This window comes from Sapajus apella, unplaced genomic scaffold (genome assembly GCF_009761245.1).
Source record: "Sapajus apella isolate SASKATOON/1434 unplaced genomic scaffold, GSC_monkey_1.0 scaffold57, whole genome shotgun sequence".
In the NCBI taxonomy this organism is placed as follows: domain Eukaryota; kingdom Metazoa; phylum Chordata; class Mammalia; order Primates; family Cebidae; genus Sapajus; species Sapajus apella.
The window spans coordinates 14386512-14411555 of NW_022436997.1; the positions used below are offsets into that span (position 1 = coordinate 14386512).

General features: G+C 38.6%; 1 protein-coding gene, 1 long non-coding RNA gene and 1 pseudogene across 3 annotated transcripts in view; 2 read left to right on the forward strand and 1 right to left on the reverse strand.

Annotated features, from left to right (window-relative positions):
• MEP1B (meprin A subunit beta) overlaps positions 1-15285 on the reverse strand; it is a 28961-nt gene extending 13676 nt beyond the window's left edge. Inside the window, exons 1-7 of one of the 2 annotated variants that reach the window (XM_032245397.1) lie at positions 15118-15284; positions 13135-13153; positions 12182-12226; positions 12055-12098; positions 9429-9507; positions 1716-1833; positions 388-566 (exon numbers count right to left, since the gene is read on the reverse strand). In XM_032245397.1, the coding sequence (XP_032101288.1) occupies positions 388-566; positions 1716-1833; positions 9429-9507; positions 12055-12098; positions 12182-12226; positions 13135-13153; positions 15118-15180 (547 nt within the window). In that variant the 5' untranslated portion in view covers positions 15181-15284. Of the gene's footprint in view, positions 1-387; positions 567-1715; positions 1834-9428; positions 9508-12054; positions 12099-12181; positions 12227-13134; positions 13154-15117 lie in introns of both variants that reach the window. The other variant, XM_032245398.1, reaches the window with a different exon arrangement.
• On the forward strand, positions 5083-24151 carry LOC116528214. The gene is made up of 3 exons (XR_004258927.1): positions 5083-5093; positions 16646-16652; positions 23996-24151. It is a non-coding gene; the product is annotated as an uncharacterized LOC116528214 (long non-coding RNA).
• LOC116528213 lies at positions 7466-9769 on the forward strand (annotated as a pseudogene).
• Positions 24152-25044: the final 893 nt, after the last annotated feature.

The following is a 25044-nucleotide window of genomic DNA, read 5'->3' on the forward strand; positions in this document are numbered from 1 at the left end:
CAGCCACCAGAACAATGAGGGATAAATTTCAGGTTTTTATAAATGACCCAGTCTGTGGTGTTTTGTTATAGCAGCACAAGATGGACTCAGACTTGAGGATTTGCCAAATTGGGCCACAGACCCCTTTCCACAGAACACTCATGAACATACTATGGGACCAAATGTGCTTTAAGAACCACAAACCCAGTTTATAAGGACATATCTACCTCATATGAGTTTTGGAATACTAGTGCTCTCATAGCTCAGAATGAGTTAGAGCTGAATGAAATAAGACATCAAAACATCAAAGTCTTAAAATCATTAACAGTTGCCACAGAGGACAAGAGAGGACACATGCTTAGAAATTCAGTCCTTAACTAAAAACGTTGGAAAACAAGATAAATGTACCTGACTGAATTCTGTCCCACATTATCCTGACATAGTCATCCCGATCAGAACGTGACTGCTCATGCCAGAATCCCAGAGCGTGGAGGAACTCGTGTTGAACCGTTGCTATTCGGTCACAGTTTGCCCCGATGGAAAGTTCTTGCCTCCCAATCCGCCTATTTCCTACTGAAGACCAGCAGCTTATAGAAGAGTTTACAAGAAAGGGGGAAGAGGACGTTACAATCTGGGGTTTCGGGGCAGAATCCCCACTGCCTAGTCCACTTCATTACCCACCTAATCCTTTACTCGTCCATCTGAACACCGTGCATTTCTCTCTTAACAAAGGTGATATAGTTTGGATAATTGTCCTTACTCAAATCTCATGTTGAATGGTAATCCCCAGTGCTGGAGGTGGGACCTGGTGGGAGGTCTTTGGGTCATGAGGACAAATCCCTCATGGCTTGGTGCTGTCTTCACAATAGTGAGTTTTCATGAGATCTGGTCATTTACAAGTGTGTGGCACCTTCCCCTCCCCACTCTCTCTGGCTCCTGCTTTTGCCATGTGACATACCTGCTCTAACTTCACTTTCCACCATGATTATAAGCTCTGGAGGCCTCCCCAGAAGCTGAGCAGATGTCAACACCATGCTTCCTGTAAAGCCTGCAGAACTGTGAGCCAGTTAAACCTCTTTTCTGTATAAATTACCCAGTCTCTGGTATTTCTGTATAGCAATGCAAGAATGATCTAATATACTAGGTATTATACAATATGAAAAAACCTTACAGACCAGGTGATCTTTAAAGAAGTTCCCCTAATGCTAAATATTACATAAGAGCAAATCATCCCCCTAGTCCTGGTTTTTCCTATGAATTTCATAGTCTTTGAGATCCTCCTGGATGTGCCTATGCCCATTACCAAGGGCTTTATGGGGACAGCAACCACTCAGAATTGCTGAGCTCAAGACAAATAATACTGTCGCCTTCTTAACTCAAAAAATGAGTGGTTAGGTTAAAGTAAATTTAAATACAGACATGGACATGCCTACATACACATGTTTTTTACTTGAAAGGGATAAACAGTATGTAAATTAGAAACAGGCTGAGATTCACAAGGTTGTGGGTCTGATGGCATGCGAACCCATCCACCTTGTCTAAAGGTGGTTGTATGTCTGAAAATATAATTTGTATGTCTATGAAAACTAGATCCAGTTGTCTTTTACTCTCCAGCAACTAGCAAAAAAGTCCCCACCCCTTCCTAAAGGTCAGAGCCTAGGACGATTGCTATAATGTAATGTCCCAGGCACTAGAGTTCTCCTTAGAAGCCCTAGAAGACTAACTCTTCAACTTACCCACTGCCCTTGATCACTGATATATAGTTTGTTTCTCCAGTCCAAGGCTTAAAGTCGATACATGTTTTTAGGCGATAGCGTTCAAATGCATTGAGGATAACTCCCTTAGCATTCATTTCTGAAGGAAGAAAACAAACAAAAATATACTTATTAAAACAATCACCATTGAAAAATCCACCATGAAAGCAGGCCATGCAATATATTGCTTATCATGAGTTAGTTCCTTCATGAATGTTGAGTCTTTTATTTTTACAAAAATTAAAATTCATTATCCATTGAATATCATACACAGTATCTGCTTATTCTTCAGATTCCTTATTTGGCCTCATATTTCTCTAGCACTCATTAATGGTGCATTACTAAACAATAAAAATGCATTTCTTTACCTCAAAGAACATATCCATTGCATCACAGGCAATCAAAATAAATAATCACTATCACATGCTTCATCTGAGAAGCCATAATATGTATTTAAAGCCTCACAACTGGGCTTTTAATCTGAGGATCTTGAGATGGGAAGGTCTATGAACACCCTGAAATCGTATGCAAAGTGTGTGTGTGTGTGTGTGTGTGTGTGTGTGTGTGCATACATATCTACATATGCAAAGTGCATTTTCTAGAGAGAGCTTTCATGAGGTCTGCAAGTGAGCTCAGGGTCCAAAATATGGGTAAGAGCTAATGCTTTGGAGATAAGAATGATGTGGATATGGAGCTCAAAGAAGGCAGAGGCTTAGAAGAACCAACATGCAGGAAAATAAACTTGTGAGTGACCAGGAGGAAGGGGATGTATCAGATGCACATGGAGAAGCATCACATTGGCCAGGTCCTAGTGAAGTGAAAGATGGTAGCCTGCCAGGAGGCAGAAGACAGTATGGCAGAGGGGAAAGTGCTTGGACTTTGGAGCCAGACACACCTAAGTTTTTCCCTATCCTCACTGCTTACTTTTAACATACAACTTTTTCCATCAACCTTTGGAGCTTTGGTGTTATTTGCCATATAACTTTTGACATACATTTTTTGCCATCAACCTTTGGAGTTTTGGTGTTATCATCAATTCAGTGAGGAAATAAAATCAACTTTGCAGGGTATTGTGAATATAATAAGAGAAAGTAAAGGTGAAATTCCAAGTGAAATTAGCATCTGTCAAACGTTCATTTCCTTTCGCCCTTCTTGAGTGACCGTTGCATAGATGTTCAAGGAGGATTACTTGCTTTGCCTCTGTCAAGGCAGGTCTAAGAAGATCAAGAACAGGATTCACATAGGGAAGACCATAAAATCCATTAAGTTGTAAAAGGCACTAAGTTCAGACTTTTACAATACCACACAAATAATACACTATTATTATAAATAAGTTAAAAATGGATACGAATAAAAAGAAATTTAAAATCCTATCATTTTGCCTTTGAATGCATATATCACATACATATACTAATATTTCTGTTAAAAATAAAGTCATCATTTACATAGCATTTTACCAACTGTTTTTTCTCTAAATACTGTGTCATCAAAATCTTTTTTCATCATTGAATATTGTTTTTATCATTTTAAAGAATGGAGCATTAAAAATTGGATCCATTAGGCATTGGATCATGGGCAATCAAAATAAATTACCACCACATACTTAGTCTGAGAAGCTACAATATGCATTTAAGTCCTCACAGCTGGGCTTTTAATCGGAAGACCTCGAGATGGGAAGGTCTATGAACACCCTGAAATAGAATGCAAAGTGTGAGTGTGTGTGTGCACGTGTGTGTGTGTGTGTATGTGTGTGTATCTACATATGGCTGTAGCATTCAAAATGTTCTGTGCTATAAGTATCATATTTGGGTTATTATTTCAAATGTAATGCTTCCTTCAATTAAGTTATGATGATTCTGACCATCATATCACTGGTTTAAACAGAATGTAAAAAGATCATACTAGTCTAGGCCACTTATTGATACTTAAGGAAGATACTTTCTTCCCTGTGTTGAATTAATAAATAAAGTAACATGTGAAAGCTTGATAAACAGTGAGGCCCTCAACCAAGATAAGATCTTTATTTTCCATATGCCTTTATTTACCAAAGGCCTTAGTTAACCTTATGTCATAGAGGCAGAAAGCTCCACTTGAAACCATGTCATAGAAATCCCTAGGCTTCGAAAAATGAGGCAAGTTGCTGGCAATCCTAGGGGTTCAGTAAGCAGCTGTTCAGGATTGTTTCCCCTTAGTAGGCCCTTCCAGTTTCTAGCACCTTCCCCTTCATTTCCATCCCCAACTCTTTACCCTCAGCATCCCCCACTGCTTTTTCTTCCTTGGCACGAAGGCAAGGAATTGTAACTTAGGCCCTGGAAAATATAAATGGCTGCTTTGAGTGTTACACCTTTCAGGGAATTTGCATCTACCAGCCAGGTAACATCTGAAGTTCAAGCTCAAAGACTACAGCCCTACAGGTCGACCTACTAGAATCTGAGCAATAGGGCCTTCCAGAATCAACCCTTCATAGTTATTTACTTTTGCTACCTGTAAGAGTGGCCTTACTTAGTAATTTTCTTAGTCTGAGTCATTTGAAGATGGTATACATTTCTGAAACATGAGGATACTTTTCTTACATAGAAAATAAGTTGAATTCTACAACACTAAACAAAGGTATTTTCTAAACAAGAAATAATCAAAATCATATAATTTTTAAAAATTGGTCTATAAAAATTTGAAGTTTGATTCTAGTAAGAAGACTATACAACACAAAAACAAATGCAATAACATTAAGTGAACAAAATTAGAACAAAAAACTTAAGACATCATAGTTATAACTATGTAAAAATGTGCAGTTTCTAGGCTGAATTTTTACCTAACATATTTCATTTATATATATAGATATATATATACACACACACATATGCTTATCAATTTATTTCAAAAATGTTATTAACTACATATAACATGACAGAAACTATAGTAATCCTACAATTTGCAAGATGAAAAATAGCTCTTGTCCTCAAGGCATTCATTATGTTGTTTATAATGTTGTTTAAAAATAAATAAAGTTCATAAGTTTAGAGGGCTTTAGTTAAAATACATGGGGAAAAAATGGACTAAGAGATATATAAAATTAAAGCTCCCTCATTTTTCATGGAACATAATTAGGAGAATGGATTTGAAAAAAAAAAAAAAGAAATACAGCTGGACGTGGTGGCTCACGCCTGAAATCCCAACACTTTGGAAGGACAAGGCAGGTGGATTGCTTGAGTTCAGGAATTCAAGACCAGCCTGGGCAACATGGTAAAACCCCATCTCTACCAAAAATACAAAAAATAGCCAAGTATAGTGGCATGCACCTGTGGTCCCAGATACTTGGGAGGCTGAGGTGGGAGGATTACTTGAGCCTGGGAGGCACTGGTTGCAGTGAGCCAAGATCACACCACTGCACTCCAGCCTGGGTGACAGAGTGGGAAGGAAGGAAGGAAGGAAGGAAGGAAGGTCGGTTTAAAACAAAAGAACTTAAAAATTTTTTATCAAAACACTAAGCCAAAAATATATATATATTCAAAATCTTTCAGGTTCCTGATTCCAAAAGTCAATGAATATCTTTCTCTCCTCATGTTTTGTGTGGTCTTTGTATTTTCCAACCCTGTTAACTACTCTTGCCTTGGCTTTCCCTACCCTACTGTTGGTTTTTCATCTATCTCTCTGGCCAATTCCCCCTTCTCAATAACTTCCACCAGATGTTCCTTCTATACCAGTTCCAAAAAATGGCACTGAGTTTCATTCTTTACCATCGTCTTACTTATTCCGCGTAACCTTCCAGGATAAATCAATAAAATCCAGTTATCTATGGAGCACCTGTTATATGCAAGGCACTGTATAAAATGCTCATCCATAATTATGGCTCCAACCATCTCTTACATCCTAATGACTCCCAAACATTTCTCAATCTAGAATGACCAAGTCACATACCAACACTTTATTTGGTATCGCCACCACAGTGACCCTGATGCGTTTCAAATTCTGCATGTCAAAAACAAATTTCCACCGTACTTCTCTGTCTCATGCTCCTCAAGGTTAAATTCTCCATTCTGGTTAAAGACATTACCATCCACTCAGTTACCCAAAACTGAATCCCAGGCACTAGAATCTCTTTACCTAGGCCCACCTTCTTCTTGACCTCTTACAGTCAGTCACCAAATCTAGCAAATGCCTCCTAAATAGCTTTTAGATTTATCTACTTTTGTCTATTCCTATTGAGAAAGTCTTGGTTAGGAATCTCTTTATTCTTTCTCTGAATTTACTCAGTAGTTTTCTAGCTGGTCTCCCTACCTTCTTTTTACCTCACTAATGACACATCTTCTATACTTCAACCAGAGTGATTATTTTAAACTGCAATTTTAACAGTCTCACTGCCACAATAATACTTTTGGTGGTTCCGTGTTATTAGTATACACAACAAGTTCTCTAACATAGGAAAGACCCAGGTCCTTCCCCCAGAACCTAGGTAGGGTTCTGCCTACCTGCTCAACTTCCTACCTCCTCACTCTCAATCTAAATCCCAGTACAGGGTTTTCTCCCTTCTCCAAGCCTTACAGATCATGGTCCATCTGGCTAAAGCACCTTCCCTTGCTATTAGAGGCCACACTAGCCCACATGGTACCTGTGTGCCGATTAGAAAGAGGCACTACATCTGAGCAGGTGCTGCAGCTGCCAGCTGGCCAGATGAGTGAACAGCACTTTCACACAAGAAAACAAATGCCTCCTGGTGAACAGAAAGAACGTAAACCTGGTATCAGCGCCACTTGTTTCCTGACCCAGCCACCTGAGAGCAGCATCTTGAAGCAGCTCTACATCATCTGTGGCATTCTCTTCATTCATTACTTTCAGTCACAAAGACTTAGAGAATCTGAAAGCCAAGGTGGCATGATGGCACCAGCTTTAGGAGGCCATGTCAGTTGTAGGGTGTACAACTTACACAACCTTCGTCGCAGTCCTGCTATCTAGTGTCATCTGCTTATAATGAATATGTTTTCTATCTGGGTTGAATTTAATGCCCTTCCAATGTGCTCCCATAGCTTTTTGAACATATCACTAATCATGATGTTTATTCCATTCTATTATAATTGACTTGTTTTATGTGAATATCCACTGAAATGCATGATCTTTAAGGAAAATAGCAGGGTTTTCAAATACTGTATGATCTCCCATAAGTGGAAGCTAAATATTACGTATACATGGATGTAAAGATAAGAATGACACTGGGGACGACAAGAAGGGGAAGGGAGGGAGGAAAGCGTTGGGGAAGCTACCCATTGGGTACTATGCTCAGCTCCTGGGTGATGGGTTCATTTGTACCCCTAACCTCAACATCATGCAACACACTCATGTAACAAACGAGCACACGCACCCCCTTAAGCTAAAATAAAAGTTTAGAATTTTAAAAACTATAGCAGGCCAGGTGCAGTGGCTCACACCTATAATCCCAGCACTTGGGAAGCTGAGGCAGGCAGATCACTTGAGGCCAGGAATTCAAGGCCAGCCTGGCTGACATGGTGAAACCCCATCTCTACTAAAAATTCAAAAATTAGCCAGGTGTGGTAGCACATTCCTGTAATCCTAGCTCCTCAGGAAGCTGAGGCAGAAGAATCACTGAAACCTGGGAGGTAGAGGCTGCAGTGAGCCAAGATTGTGCCACTGCACTCCAGCCTGAGATAATGCCACTGACTCCAGAGCAATTCTCTGTCTCAAAAAAATGAAAAATAAAATTAAAAATTAAAAAACTATAACAGAATTTCGACCCAAACTTTTCCCAAAGAGCAATTTCTAAACTAATGCTGGTCAGTGACATCATTGTCACTGGTCCATAGATAAAATGAAGATCATGTTTAGAGTTTTCCAACACAATTAAATTTCTTCTATAGATAACTGTCCTTAGTTTTGGATTTGATTATTCTGACTTTTTAACATTTTAATACTAAACTAATAACATCATTTATTGTATGAAAAGAGGATGATAAAAGCTAGTGGGTTGTTATTAAGTTCCTGACCTGGCAAAATAAAATGTTGATAAAACAATGCCACTTCCTCAAGTTGTATTTAGTTGGTTATTTTATGCATTGTCTCATATGTATAACTGATCATAGAGGAAACCTTAAAATAAAGACTGGCTCCCATCAGTCAGGCCTTCCCTGTACCTGTTTAACAAAGTATATGGAGCAATGCACGTGGACCTGTGCCCCCTCGCCTGCCTCCACTACATCATGGGTGAGTGCGCAGAGGCCCTGAGAAGCCAGCAGAAGGCAGTGCTGATGAGCGCGCAGGTGATGGGCATCAAGCACCCCAATACCATCCAGGAAAACATGCACCTGGCCCTGCACTGCTTCACCAGCAGGCATGTGTCCCTGGTGCTGAGCCTGCTGCATGGCACCCGCTACCTCACGCTGCAGGTGCTACCTCATGTGCACTGCTTCGTACACTTTGTTAAACAGGTGCAGGGCCACACTGATGGGCTCACAGGGAGCCATTCTTTATTTTAAGGTTTACCCTGTGATCAATTATACATATGAGAAAACTCATTTAAAAAAAAAAAAAAAGACACCCGAGGTGGAGCTTCTGGACAACATTGGGTGGGTGCTGCACAGGGTGATGGAGTACGACCTGTCACCATGCTTCCTGGACAGCACATTGGCTGTCAGCACCACCTACCACGGGCCCGAGGCCCTCAAGGTGGCCCTTGGCCACCACCTTGTCACCGGGTCTGTGAGAGCAAAGCTGATTTCCGGTTGGCCCTGCAGCACAAGAAGGAAGGCTGCACACCCTCCCTAAGACCCACCTAAGCGAGGACCAGGGGAAGACCAAGGAAAGCTCAGAGTACCTCAAGCGCTTGACCCAGCTGGCCGTGGCCCTGCAGCACACCATCAACGAGATCTACCACGATGGCTCCAGCAACAATATCCCACCCCTCAACTTCACAGCCCCTGGCATAGCCAGCGTCTTGGAGCAGTTCAAAGGCATCAATGGCACCCTCTTCATTCCTCTCAGCCAAAAAGATTTGGAGAATCTGAACGCCAAGGTGGCATGGTGACGCCAGCTTCAGGAGGCCAACAGAAACAGTGATAAGGCTGAAGAACCCATGGCTACTGAGCCCAAGTCAGTGAGGGTACCAGAGAAACTGGGCTCCCAGCCCCTGGCTTCCAAGGACCCTTCTTCCCTGAGCTTGTAGGGGTAGAAGGAGACAGGCAGATGAACAGTCAGCGGCCCCACTCACCAGGAATCCAGAATCCAGGAGACGGGGTGTACCTGCCATCAGAAGAGGAAGCAAGGCTCTCTTCTTCCATGTTTCACCCCACCACACTCCCAGCATCTTCCCGGGGCCCTGGCCTGGCCTGCCTGCTCCCCAAAATATGTTTTTGTACTGGTTCAATGAATACATGATTCAGAGCCCCTACCCCCAAAAAAAGACTGGCTCCTTAATTGTTATGTCCTTAGCATAACAGAGTAGGCTTTCCATAAATGTTGGTTGAACTAATTACTATATTGGTCAAGACACTGTAAATATTTCAGACAGAATCATTTAGGTTATTTTTATTGTTCATTTTGCTTATTTTTTTAAGTAAATGCACATAGCCACACAAAAGAGCAAACAAACAAAACCTTAAAGACTATATAAGCCCACCCTTTGAACACTGTAATCATATTCTGTCAGAAATATACATTAGTTATGGATACTCCAAGGTGCATACTAACCCAAGCTATCTTCTAGAACATATGGAATTGTATGAGGCCATCTATAATTTTCTCCAATGATGGAATTTCTAACCTGTGCCTGTCAAAAATAAATGAGAAAGGGCCAGTTAAACGAATAAGGCAAAAACTTAGGAAACAATCAGTAGTTAATCTAGAAATAAATGAAGTTTAAAGCTCTCTCAGCAAAAATTGTGTGTGTGTGTGTGTGGCCCTACGTTTATCATAATATGACAAAGTTTCTAGGAGGAAATTACTAATTTCTATCGTTAATTTTGTTAATATAGTTGAAGAAGGAATAATGTAGAAAATAACTGTTGGAAATATGAACTACAAATATTGGTAGATTTATAGGTTAGTATCTTACACTTAAAGATTAAAAATATGCAAGAAAAAAGTGATATTAATACCTTGATAATCTGGATCGCACAATATCAGAAAAAGTCACACATGAGCTGGGCCAAAGTTTTCAGAAATTTTTAAAGGTTTCAAACTGCATACTAGAAAATGAATAATATTTCACTAATGTATTTACCCAGTCAATACATTGAATATTGTTCTAGAGAACAGAGATTCCTTGGTAACAAAAGTATCTGGCTTCATGGAGCTTTTATCTAGTGGAGGAGAGAAAAGAGTATGGGGAAAAAAATGTTTAAACAAGATCACAGGAAGGAAATTAGAAAGAGATGTGTGAACAAGGGCACAGGGATGAGTGAGTATATGAGATGGAGTGATCAAGACAGACCTTTCTGAAGGGATGACATTTAAGCGGAAATAGAAATCGCAAGAAAGAGCCAGCATTGCCTGGAAAGGTGGTTCAAGGCAGAGGGAATATTAGTTGCTCTGGTTCTTAGGTTGGAATATGCCTGGTTTGTTTTGAATATGTGTTGAGACCAGTAGCCTAATGAGTTAGGAGACAGCATGGATGAGACAAGAGGGGAGAAAAAGAGAGGAGAGGGGTGGGAGGGGAGGGAAGCAGGAGCGAAGTCATGCTAGGCTTAGAGGGCTAGGGCTAAGTCTGGAGATGATTCTAAACCCATAGGCAGCTATGGAAGAGTTTCAAGCCAGGAGGTGGAATGAAGTCACTGCCTGTTTGAAAAATGATTTTGCTGTAGGAGATGAGGGCAAGTAACAGGGTGGAAAAGATTATAGGGGAACAATATATGAAATAGAAAGACAAATTAGGAGGCTAATGGGAAAAGCTAGGCAAGAGATGATGGGACTTGAATTAGAGTGATAGAGAAAAGTGGATGATTTGCAGTGTATGTTAGAGCTAGAAATGATGGAACTTGCTGACGGGCAGGATGGGAAGTGAAGGAGAGAGGAGAAGCAAAGGTGATTTTTAAAGTTTGTATGTGTTCAGTTGAGTGAAGTCAGGGAGTGAGGATGACTTTACAAGGAGGGGAGAGTGGGGAGGGACAGTTTGGAGGCAAGATCAGAGTTTACCTGATCAGAGGACACCTTAGGTTTGAGATGTCTTGTAGACATTCAAGTGGAGCTGGCAAATTAGTGCTTGGATAGACCAGTCTGGAGCTCAGGGAAAGGAGAGGACCAGAGATACGCCTTTGGAGTCACTGGCATGGGGATGACATTTAAATCCCTGGCCCAAGGTGAGATCAAGAGAGAATACAGATAGAAGAGTAGGCTCAGGACTAAGCCTGGAACACTGTAGCTCTGTTTCCTGAGGATGGGAGGACTGTGAGGGATGTTGGTGCTTATGATAAAGGAAGTAAGGGAGTGACTCAAGCCTGTGTTGGAAGAGCAGTATTTTAAAGGAAAAGATCTATTGGATAATTTATAGGTCATATGGCGTACATATTTTAAATTATGATGGCTCTTGTCAAATTGTCTTCTCTCTTTTTTTCAAGATTATACACTGTCCATTGTAACATGTTATAAACACATTCCAAAACAAGCATCCTGGTTTCTCTTTATCATCACTAAAAGGGATAGTAAGTATTAAGTTTCTTAATCTTTTCAATCGAGTGGACAATAAACTATATCTTGTCTTTTAAAAAATAGTGCTTATTTTCATTCTGTGAGAGAACGCTGAAAAAAAAATAGTGCTTTTATGATAGTGAACTTTTTAGTCCCCCTAATCTACATGTAAGATACCTGTGTTTAACTGTGTGGCATGATGACTTAGATGAGAATCAACACTCTTCATGAATAGGTTTGGGAGGGTCTTTACTTGGCAACATTATTTTTAGCTAAGGCCAGGGTAGAAGTCACAAAATCTATTCATTGTGGTAAAAAGCCTGATTCACTGAAGATGTTTACAAATTCAGTTTAATTTTGCTTCCACTAGATTGAATCTGTGAGGTCCTATTTTAAAATGAAAATGTCATATGGCTCCAATGAAAATCAATCAAATCAATAAGACTAAGATCTATGTAATGAGTTATGGTGGCTTGAACCACACAGAAATCTGAGTAATGAAAGATGAAGACACAATTGTATGCATTCCTTCTAGTATGATACATTCATTGAATAAATGTGTCGACATGATTCTGTGCACTTAGAGATAGTTGGGCTTAACAAAATTCATGCTATCTAATCTTTCTCAGTTACTCTGAATTTGGCTTCCAGTAGTTAATAGGAGATTCTTCTTCACACTGTTTCAACTCACCCCATCTAGTCTGATGTCACCCTCAAAAAGGTCCAGTCCCAAACCTAAGAGTGAAGATAAAAATTCATGTTAGCAAATTGGATTCAAACTCTCTACTTAAGAGATGATGTAAAAAAAGTCCACAAACCTTCATTGATATCGAATATGTCCTGGTCCATTCCACCATCTATGTCTTTGATTAAAACAACAACAGCAAAAAAAAAAAAAAAAAAACAAAAAACAAAAACACATTGAACATCATGTTTATAAAAAGAGCAAATCTTTATCATTTATATAATCAGAACTAAGCAAGTCTCTTTTTGCCCTCAGGTGACTACTAGATTCTGACTCGACATACATTGATTAATTGATTGATTGAGTGATTAAGAATCTCCTATGAGCTAGGTTGGGGTCTAAAGAGGTTTTGTGTACGTATTCTGTCCTATCCATATTTCTGGAATGTCAGATGAATTCAGGAATAAGAAATTCATTGCTCAGTATATTATTAAGCTTAATTTGAAAGACTGGAAAACCAGATTAAATAGGAAACAAATGATTAAATTTGGTCAAATTAGCCCAATCTACTCATACATGTATATCACTTGCTAGTAGTATACCTTGGAACTTTCAAGCAAAATTTTTAAGTTAAACTTGAATTATTATTTTCAGTTGCAAAGGGATATATAATATAGCCAAATCTCTGAGTATGCAAGTGAATACTGAGTAGATTATATTATTAGGTCCCTCTGATTTGGCACAAAATAACAAAAATAGTAAAGTGAACACTGAGTAGATTGTATTATTAGGTCCATCTGATTTGACACAAAAAAACAAAAATAGTAATAACAAGCATTTATGGGATGTCTATGTGTCAGTCGCTGTTCTTGGCCTTTCCCATACCACCTTCTATTTTTCCGCTGGATATATGAATCCTGGAACATGGACAATAAAATATCCCTTCATAAACCAAAAGAATCCAGTGTTAGATCAAAGTTCAATGCAATTATGCATGAATTATGCATAAGTAATTATGTATGATGCTTAGCATTAAATATGTCCAAGGTTCTCTACAACCTAGAGCAAAACTCAAAATAGACTCACCAAAGTTTTCTGGAGTTGGCTGAGAAACAAACACATAAACAAAAGATATTATTATAATGCCCAAGAATGGCCTTCTTGGATTCAGTTTATATCTAACCATTTGTTGTTTATTTTGTCATTAATATCATGGATTACCTTCTGACATGTATTTAGGATTGCTAAATTGAAGTCTAAGATGACTTTTTGATCAAAAGGTCTTCTCATTTTATATGGAAAATGGAACAGCCTGTTAAATCAATTTGAAGGTGAAGGAAACAAGAAACCAACTTCAAAACTTGGGGGAGGAAGGTAGAACATAAGACTCTAGCTCTCAAATAAGTGCTCAGTTTACACATGATTTTCTAAAGCATTCATGGAGCAATGTTTGAAAAACCTAATAATTTATTCCCAATGTTGAAATAATATTGTAATTTTTTTTTTTTTTGAGATGGAGTTTCACTCTGTCACCCAGACTGGAGTGCAGTGGCACAATCTTGGCTCACTGCAACCTCCGCCTGCCAGGTTCAAGCAATTCTCCTGCCTCAGCCTCCTGAGTAGCTGGGACTACAGGCGCCTGCCATCATGCCCAGGTAATTTTTGTATTTTTAGTAGAGACAGGGTTTCACAATGTTGGCCAGGCTGGACTCGAACTCCTGACCTCATGATCAGCTCCCCTCAGCCTCCCAAAGTGCTGGGATTATAGGTGTGAGCTACCGTGCCCAGCAATAATTTATAATAATACGTTAAAAATAAATTTTATTCAAGACTCATTAATCAGGTTATTTTACTTTCATATGTCTCCCAGAATAATTCTGTCTTCAAAGACAATACCAAATATTTAAGAAAAAAACAATGGTTACATTTTGTGATTAATTTTTTTTCTGAAAATAGATTCTCCGCAAATGGTCAATGAAATTCAGACTACACGTCCAAAGGAGAAAAAAAAAAAAAAAAGAAGTAAACCTGAGAAACATCTTAGTGTAATTGAATAAAAAAGTTCATAGGACTGTCTGGGTTATGTTCCCAGTTCTACTAACTAAGAGTAATTCAGTTCACCTTCCAGGCACTCAGACTATCCATAAAATATGGTCAGTACGTGCTTTGCATGTGTATTGTGAGGGTTACAGGATATAATGTGAAAGAAAGCACATTGTAAGCTGTAATAAATTGTCACAAAAGTGTAAAGTACAATTTTATTCAAATACAGCTTACATATGTAAATACTAGAATCATTTGGAGTGTTTAATAAAACATGGGAATGAACTGGATGGCTGGGGTTACCATCATTTTTGACATTAACAAGTGTTTTGCATGTTTCACACTATAACAACACACAGGCACACACTCATAGAGGAATGCCAGTGCACCTACAGAACAAAGTTATCAAGGATTTATTCCTAATTACAGTTTAACATGTATTCATCAGTATCTCGTTTGCAATGCCCTAGTTCCTATTCATAGAATATCAGCCCAATATCATAATTGTTATTTTAAAATAACAACTGAAGATTTTCCACCAGCTGTTTGAAACTTCATTTAAAACATTGGGTTGGTTTGTGATACAAACTACATGATAGAAAAGATTAGTCTCAATTGATGAAGAAGTAGAAGAGAAATACCATGTTACAAAAACTTTGTAACTACTGAAGGTACCTGTGACACTCATTCATGTCTCAAGTTACTGCACAGCAATCTGCATTTCATTAAGCAGTAAAAATGGTATGATTTTCAAAATTCACATTTATAATCTTATCAAAAGAAAAATTGTTACACCATGTGAAACTCAAAGGAAAACATAACCTTATGGCAATGTCTCTACTCTGGTGCGGCTATTTGTCACTCCCTACACCCTATTCACCCCTACTCTCCAAAAAGAAATACTCATTTGAGATCAACATTTTGAGATGTATAAAAAGACCAAAAATTAACAAACAGTTGTTCTTTAACAATCAATATCAACTGTCCCAAAATTGTTTAATTCTTTTCTATACATTGTTTCCTTACCAAGCCAGAAATCACGAGAAGAGCATCCAAGAACAGAAACCAAGACAGATTCCATAAATCCATGTTGTAGCTTCCAGTTGCAAGTTGCTAACTATGACATGCAGGGTTGAACTGACTTTTTAAAAGGCAAACATTATAACTTATAGCCTTTGATCTCGATGATCCATATTGCAGGCCAGCTTGATGCTGTAGTAATACCTCTAATCAAGGGATGAAAGTCCAAAACCTTTAACACAGCTCTGCAGAGTCGATTTATTGGGTTGTTTCTGTTTCCCGTGTCAATAGTTAAGTGCCTGCCTGAAACTTGTTAATGAAATACATTCTGTAATGCATAGGTACTGGTCCCCAAGACTAGTAAACACCACTTGAGCAAAAAATATATATATCAAATTAATTTTTAATCCTAATCTTATGAAACTCCTCCTTGCTCATACAGCCCCATGCTGCTTTAATATATCCAGTTATGTCCACTGCTTTTTATCATTCATTCATTTAATAAAATTTTATTAAGTGCCTATAATTTATTGAATTATAAAATCCATTAATGTGCTAAAAGTCAGGCATACCCGTTATTCAGATATAAAATAGTAAGATAGCAATGTACCTCATTCCTAAAAATTCCCATCAAGCAAACACTGGTGGGACATGGGTCATAAAGGTAGGAATGGTCACTGATTTTCTAATAAAATAATGTTCCCAATCCATCTCTTAATTCTTTCTCACTTTTTCCTCCTTTTCTTGGGATAATTTCTCTTTAGAAACAACTTGCTCTCTCAGTTTCCATGGCTTCATATTCAACTTACTCATGATGCAGGATAATATTTTTCAAATCCTAATTTTTGGCCACAGTGGTTCAAGTCTGTAATTCTAGCATTTTGGTAGGTCGAGGCAGGTGGATCACCTGAGATCAGGAGTTCGAGACCAGCCTGGCCAACACAATGAAACCCCATCTCACCTACAAATACAAAAATTAGGTGGGCATGGTGGTGCATGTCTGTAATCCCAGCTACTCAGGAGGCTGGGGCAGGAGAATCACTTGAACCCAGAAGGCGGAGGTTGCAGTGAGCCAAGATCATACCACTGCACTCCGGCCCGGGGCAAAGGTTCCCCCAAAAAAAAAAAAAAAAAAAAAAAACCTGTTTTTTTTTTATTTTCCCCTTCCCCTCTCCAGCTTAGCCTTCACCCCATTTTGTGCTAATAGGAAAGCTATCAAGAAACGTGTAGCTATTAAGGTTAAGAAATAAAAAAAAGAGAGACATGTAGCATAGACAAGAGATTTGAGAGGTTGCTTCTAGAGTACAAGCCAGCCCTTCCAACCCTATGAGGATAGGATGAGGGTTAAAAGGAAAAATTGAAAACTGCAATTATAAATCAGCTCTTTACTTGATCCCTGAGATCCCCCAGATATATTATAGGATCCAAAATCAAATGGGCTTGTTTCTTCACTAGAGCTACAAGGAAGCAAAGGGACTCTACAGAATAAGGCACATCTTGGAAAGGGGAGAATAACTCCTGAGGCCAAAAGAAGCACAGAAGTATCAGAGAAAGCTATCATGACTGAAGGGCCATGTGGATAGGAATAAGGATGTCTCCATAGCAGGCTACACAGAATCACAAATAAGGACCAAACAGAGGGACTGCTGTTTCCGAGGATGCCTGTGAGGATAGATGACATCAGAGATCAGAAGGGATCTTCTCAATGTATTGGGACTATTAACTAAGGGTAGGCACAACCTAAGGATAAAAATGTGAATCCTGAATTGGCTGCAATTACGTTTTTGCCACCTATGTGAATGGGAACTTAAAACATCAATTATTATAACAGACAAATGGAACAGAGTAGAGAACCCAGAGAAACCAGGTGTCAAGAACTTACATTGGAGAAAGGACAGTCTCTTTAATAAATGGTGCTGAGAAACTGGATATCCATATATGGAAGAATAGAACTAGATCTCTGTGTTTCACCATATATAAAAATCAACCCCAAATGGATTAAAGATTTAAATGTAAGACCTGAAATTGTGAAACTATTCAAGGAAAACATTGTAGAAATGCTCTAGGACATTGTTCTGGGCAAAGGTTTTTTGGGGGTAAGACCTCAAAAACACAGGCAACAAAGCAAAAATAGACAAATGGGATTATATCAAGCCAAAACCTTCTACATAGCAAAGGAAACACTCAATGAAGTGAAGAAACAACTCACAGAATGGGAGAAAATGTTTGCAAACTATCCATCTGACAAGGGATTAATAACTAGGATATATAAAGAACTGAAACAACTCAATACCAAAAAACAAATATTCTGATTTTAAAATGACCAAAAGACCTGAACAGACATTTCTCAAAAAGTCATACAAATTGCCAATAGGTATATGAAAAAATGCTCAACACCACTAATCATCAGGGAAATGCAAATCAAAACCACAATGAGATATCATCTTACCTTAGTTAGAATGGTTATTACCAAAAGAACAAAAGATAACAAATTCTGGAAAGGATGTGGAGGAACAGGAAGGCTTGTACACTGTGAAAATGTAAAGTAATAGAGATATTATGGAACACAGTATAAAGATTCCTCAAAAAACTAAAAATAGGACTACCATATGATCCAGCAATCCTATTGCTGAGGATATATCCAAAAGAAGGGAAATCAGTACATTGAAGGGATATCTGCACTCCCATGTTTATTGCAGCATTATTTGCAATACCCAAGATATAGAATCAACCTAAGTATTTGTCAACACATGAATGGATAAAGAAAATGTGGTCTAGGCCGGGCGTGATGGCTCACGCCTGTAATCCAAGCACTTTGGAGGCCAAGGCGGGCGGATCACCTGAGGTCAAGAGTTCAGCCTGACCAAAATGGTGAAACCGTGTCTTTTAAAAAAATGTTAAAAAAAGTTAAAAAAAAGAAAAAAGAAAAAGAAAATGTGGTCCATATAAAATAAACAATGGAATATTATTCAGCCATAAAAAATAAATCTTGTCATTTTCAGCAACATAAATAGAGCTGGAGGTCATTAAGTGAAATAAGCCAGGAACAGAAAGACAAATATCAAATGTTCTTACATCTGGGAACTAAAAAAAATAAGATCTCATGGAAGTAGAAAGTAGATTGGTAGTTACCAGAGGCTAGGAAGGGAAGGGAAGGGGAGGAGAAGGAGATAAAAAGAAGTTGGTTAATGGGTACAAAAGTACAGTTCGATTTAAAAAATGTTTTAGTATTTGACAGTACAGTAGGTAAATTATAACTATTTATTATATATTTTTAAATAACAAGAAAAGATTACTTGAAATGTTTCCAACACAAAGAAAAGAGAAATGTTTGAACTGATGGATATCCTAATCACCCTGATTTGATTATTACACATTGTATACAGGTATCAAATCATCATATGTACCCCCAAAATATTAACAATTATATATCAGTAAAAATTTTAAAAGGAAAAGGAAAAAAAGTATGATTATGGAAAATAAAAACAGGCTGGGCACGATGGCTCAAGTATGTAATACCAGCACCAGCACTTTGGGAGGCCACAGCAGGGCGGATCACTTGAGGTCAAGAGTTCGAGACCAGCCTGGCCAACATGGTGAAACCTTGTCTCTACTAAAAATATAAAAATTGGCCAGGTGCAGTGGCTCACGCCTGTAATCCCAGCACTTTGGGAGGCCAAGAGGGTGGATCACGAGGTCGGGAGATCAAAAACATCCTGGCTAACACGGTGAAACCCTGTCTCTACTAAAAATACAAAAAATTACCCAGGTGTGGTGGCACATGCCTGTAATCTCAGCTACTTGGGAGGCTAAGGCAGGAGAATCACTTGAACCCGGGTTGCAGTGAGCCGAGATTGCACCACTGCACTCCAGCCTGGGTGACAGACCAAGACTCTGTCTCAAAAACAAAACAAAACAAAACAAAACAAAACAAATACACACACACACACACACACACACACACACACACACACACACACACACACACACACACATATATATAAAGGCCATGGTGGCAGGTGCCTATAATCCCAGCTACTCATGAGGCTAAGACAGGAGAATTGTTTGCACCTGGGAGGTGGAGGTTGCAGCGAGCTGAGATCCCACCATTGCACTCCAGACTGAGTGAAACTCCATCTCAAAAAAAAAAAAAGAAAGAGAGGAAAAGAAAGACACTCGGTTGTTTCTGTGAGCTAAGATTTGTAACTGAAACACCTTAGTGAATTGTCTGTGTTGATAAAGACAGTTCATATTTGAAGTTAGGAAAAGTGGAAGCTGGAAGAATAGGAAGCAATCCTTCCCAGGATGTTGGAGTCTGTTTTGAACCCTAATTACAGGACATGGGCAGAGCCTCACTAGGAATCTCATCAAAGTCATTGAAGCATGGCTGAAATCCAATTCCAAAACATTTATTTTGCCTACAATAAATAGGTACCTTTTACAGCTTGTTCTTTTCTGAGGTTGTCAATGAAGCTCTACTGTGGAAGCTACACTTGGCTAGTCTAACACACCTCCAGCTTCCATCACTTGTATTCTGCCCCTAGGAAGCCTTTACAAGCTTCATCGTGTCATTTGGAATCTGATCCCAGGAACCTGTCTCTGCCTTTGGTCATTGGTCCACCTCTGGTGTTCATTTCTCCCCAGGCAATATTATTAACAGGAAACCCAATACTGAGACGATAGGACTTATATACTGTTCTGAGATCCCCTGGCACCATCAGGAAAACATATTTCTCTCAGAAATGTGATTCTTAAAAAAGTTTTTGTAAATTATGTCATGAATTTCCCAATAGTAGCTCTTTATGAAATCTTGCAAACATTTCCCTAACATACTAGAAAGATACATATATTTGAATTTCAATTCAATTCAATTCAATTCAATTGGAGCTCAGCCAACTAAGGGGCAGAAGGGCTCATTAGACATCTTCCCAAAACATCTGCATTGCCTGGTATTGAGTAGACTAAATCACATATTTTACACAGATCTTCCAAATCCCTACTGTAAATTACCATCTTTTACCCCGTTTTTCAAAATTGTAGTATGTTACTATATTAGTCAATGTTTGCCAAAGAAACAGAACCAATAAGATGTGTGTATAGATTGGATTGGCTCAGATGATTATGGAGGCTGGTAAGTCCAAAATCTGCAGAGTAGGCCAGCAAGTTAAAGACCCAGGCAGGAGTTGATGTTGCAGCTACAGTACCATGGCAGTTTGCTTCTTTCTCTAGAGACCTAGAGGAAGAAAATGAAACTCTTTTCTCTCTTAAGGCTTTCAACCAATTGGATGAGCCCTACCCACATTTGGTTGGAGAGTAATCTAAACATTAATCTCATCATTAGAAAAAAAAATACCTTCACAATTATGTTTAAACTGGTGTTTGACCAAACATCTGGGTAGCATAGCCTAGCCAAGTTGACATAAAATTAACCATCACAGTTACCTTTTCTTGCTTCTTTTCTTGTGTTTCCCAAGGATTGGATTGTGTGTACCTGACATTAACTTGGTTTAAAAAGCCATTCATGGGATTTCCAGTTTCCAGTCTGGCATGTAAGAAGTCACCACTCTGCCGTGACAATAAGTAAAAATGTGAACAAGCTGAAAAATCACCAATTCTTCTTAGACTTATAAAAGAAGTTAGGTTAGAGGACAAACTGCTGCTGCTAAATTGGGAGAGACCAACAGGTGAATACACAACAGAATCACAACAGAGCAGAAACTGCCGTAGGCAACCATCACTGGGTTAAGGAAACCTGACTATAACTGACAAGTTCCTGGAGGGTCAATGTGGAGAAATCTGAGTGATAAAAACTCCAGGGGGAGCTGTCATGGGGAAGGGTTGGACGGCATGCTTTTCCAAGTTTTACCTCCAGGAGCTGCATCAGGTCTTCACAGTGAACAGCAGAGAAAAATTCCCTCATGATTACATCAAGGGCAGAGGAAAGAAACTATTTTGAAAACCATAAAAGCACTATGTTCTTCTTAACAAGGAGAACATAGTTAACCACAGCCTCACCTGCTGGGGTTTTATCAGCGCCTAACTGAGCTGAGGGAAGGAAAACACCCAATTCCATCTGACTCTACCCTTACATGTGGTGGAACTACCCAACTCCAGTCCACTGTAGCCATCCTGACCCACCTATGGGGGTGGGGTAGGAGGTCTGAGAAGCACATGTGGAGTTCACGGTCCAGAGGCACATGCTTACTAAAACACTGAGACCTAATCATAAGGGTATAGAGTACTCCCCCTCCCCCCACACCTTACCAACACATTAATAAAGACCTAGTTACAGCAATTCCTTTTACCTGGTACATTATGTCCAGCTATCAAGAAAAAAATATATACAAGACATGCTAAAAACCACAAACACAGTATGAAGAGACAAAGCAACAGAACAAGACTCAGATATGGCAGAGATGTTGAAATTATCAGACCAGAAATGTAAAACAACTATGATTGATATACTAAGGGTTCTAACAGGTAAAGTAGACAGCATGCAAGGGGACATGGGTAATATAAGCAGAGAGATGGAAATTCTAAGAAAGAACCAAAAAGAAATGCTAGAAATAAAAAACACTGTAACAGAAATGAAGAATCCCTTTGAGAGATTTATTAGTAGACTGGACACAGCTGAAAGCAATTTCACAACTGGAGGATATCTCAATAGAAACCTCCAAAACTGAAAAGCAGAGAGGAAAAAAAAGACTGAGGGAAAAAACAAAAAAAAACAAAAAAAAACAAAAACAGAATAATCCAAGAACCATGGGCCAACTACAAAAGATGTAACATACACATAATGAGAACACCAGAGGAGAAGAAAAAGAGAAATGAACAGAAGAAATATGTGCATCAGTGACTCATAATTTCCCCCCAAGTTAGTGTCAAAGATCATCCAGGAAGCTCGGAGAATGCCAAGCAGAATAAATGCCAAAAATCTACACCCAAACATATCATTTTCAAACAAGAGATAATCAAAGTTAATAAAAAAAAAAAATCCTGAAAGAAGACAGAGGGAAAAGAACATCTTACCTGTATAGAAACAAAGATAAGGATTACATCAGAATTCTCAGAAATTATGCAAGCAGAGAGAGAGAGTGAAGAAATATTTATAAGTGTTCAGAGAAAACAAAAATACTAGCCAAGAATTCTTTACCTTAGGAAATTATCCTTCAAAAGTGAAGGAGAAATAAAACCTTTCTTGAACAAACAAAGATTGGTAAGATTTTTTGCCACTAAACCTGCCTTGCAAGAAATGTTAAAATTTCTTTAGAAAGAAAATAATATAGATCAGAAACTCAGATCTACATAAAGAAAGGAACAGCAAGGGAGAAAAACCTTTTATTTTACATATTCTTAATTGATCTAATAGATAACAGTTTGCTCAAAAAATATTATAACAATGCATTTGATTTTATATGCACATATATATGTCTATATATGTTTTTCTATAAGTGAAATGAATAACAGCAATGATATAAGGATCGGAAGGAGGAACTGAGATTATTTTGTTATTATAAGGTGCTCACACTGCCCATGAAGTCATATACTTTTATTTGAAAGCAGAGTTGGATTAGTTGTAAATGTATACTGCACACTGTAGGACTCCACTAAAAAGGTTTATAAGGCAGTATAACTGATATACTAAGAAATGAAAGAAAATCAAATCATATAAAATGCTCAAAAAAAGCCACAAAAGGCAGAAAAGAGTGAAAGACAAAAATAGAAATATAGAAAACGGCAACAAACAGAAAATAGTAACAAATATGGTAGATATTAATCCAAACATATAATCACTTAAAACATCAATGGCAAGGTGCAGTGGCTCATGCCTGTAATCCCAGCACTTTGGGAGGCCAAGGCAGGTGGATCACAAGGCCAGGATATCAAGACCATCCTGGCTAACATGGTGAAATCTCATCTCTACTAAAAATACAAAACACTAGCCGGGTGTGGTGGTACGCACCTGTATCCCAGCTACTCGGAGGCTAAGGCAGGAAAATCACTTGAACCTAGGAAGTGGAGGTTGCAGTGAGCCAAGATCACACCACTACACTCCAGCCTGGGTGACAGTGCAAGACTCCATCTCAAAAAAAAAAAAAAAAAAAATGGCCTAAATGCACCAATTAAAAAACACAGATCATCCCAGTAGATCAAAAAACAAGACCCACCTATATGTTGTCTATAAGAAATCACCTTTTTTTTTTTTTTTTTCTGAGACAGGGTCTTATTCTGTCACCCAGGCCAAAGTGCAGTGGCATGATCACAGCTCACTTTAGCCTCAAACTTTTGGACTCAAGTAATCCTCCTGCCTCAGCCTCCCAAGTAGCTGGGATTACAGGCATGCGCCACCACACCCAGCTAATTTTTTATTTTTTGTATAGACAGGGTCTCACTATGTTGCCTTGGCTGGTCTCCATCTGCTGGGTTCATGCAATCCCCACCCTCGGCCTTGCAAAGTGCTGGGATTACAGGTATGAGATACTGCATCTGGCCAAGAAACCCACTTTAAATATAAAGACATAAAAAGATGCAAAGGGATGAAGTGTGTCAAACCCAACCATGTAGGAAAAGAACTATACACCACAAACAAGTGGGATTTACCCAGATATGCAAGGCTGGTTCAACATTCAAAAAACTCTTGCAAAAACTCTTGAAACTTAACAATAAGAAAACAACAACCAATTAAAATATGATCCAAAGACCTTAACAGATACCTCACCAAAGAAGATATACGGATGGTGAAGGAGCATATAAAAAGATGCCCTGCATCATATGCCATCCAGGAAATGAAAATCAAAACAATAACGAGATACCATCACAAACCTAATTAGAGTGGCCGAAATCCAAAACACTGAAAACACCAAATGCTGGTGAGGATGTGGAGCAACAAGAACTCTCATTTTTTCCTGGTAGGAAAGCAAAATGGTACACCCACTTTGGAAGACAGTTTGGCAGTTTTTACAAAACTAAACATAGCCTTATTATGCTCTGGTTTCTTGTCAGAGCATATACATCTTTCACCTCTCAAATATATCCTTACCATATGATTCAGCATTTGTGTTCCTTGGTATCTACCCAAAGGAGTTGGAAACTTATGGCCACACAAAAACCTGCACATGAATGATTATAGCAGCTTTATTCCTAATTGCCAAAACTTAGAAGTGACAAATATATACTTCAGTAGGTGAGTGGATAAATAAACTGTGTCACCTCCAAACAATGGAATGTTATTCTGCACTAAAAAGTAATGAGCTAGCAGGCTATGAAAAGCCATGGAGGAAACTTAAGTGTATATTTCTAAGTGAAAGAAGCCAATCTGAAAAGGCTACACACTGTGTGATTCCAACTACATCACATCCGGAAAAGGCTAAATTAAGAAAACAGTGACAAGTTCAGTGATTGCCAAGGAATAAAGAACAGGAAGGAATGAATAGGCAGAGCATAAAAGATTTTTAGAAGAGTGAAACTATTCTGTACATTACAGTTGTGAATACATGTCTGTATACATTTGTCAAAATAAAATTTACAGAACCAAGAGTGAACCCTAATGTAAATTATGAACTCTGGGTGAGAAAGATGTGTCAATGTAGGTTCCAAATGTACCACACTTGTTGGGGATGTTGATATGGGGAAGCCATGCATGTGTTGGAGGAGAGGGTATATGAGATATTTCTGTACCCTCTGCCTAACTTTGCCATGAACCTAAAATAAAATCTCTAAAAAATAAAGTCCAAGAAAAAAATTAATCTAAGAAACAAAAGCCATTCAATATTTTAACAAAAACACGTAAGCTGAGTGTATCACGTGTACATGTTATAGACCCCTGATATAGGATCACCAACATTCAATTAATCAAGTTTAACCACTAGCAGGTGGCATCTTCTGTGTACCCAACACTGTGTGCATCATCTTGCTTCTGCTCTACTGCGCTGA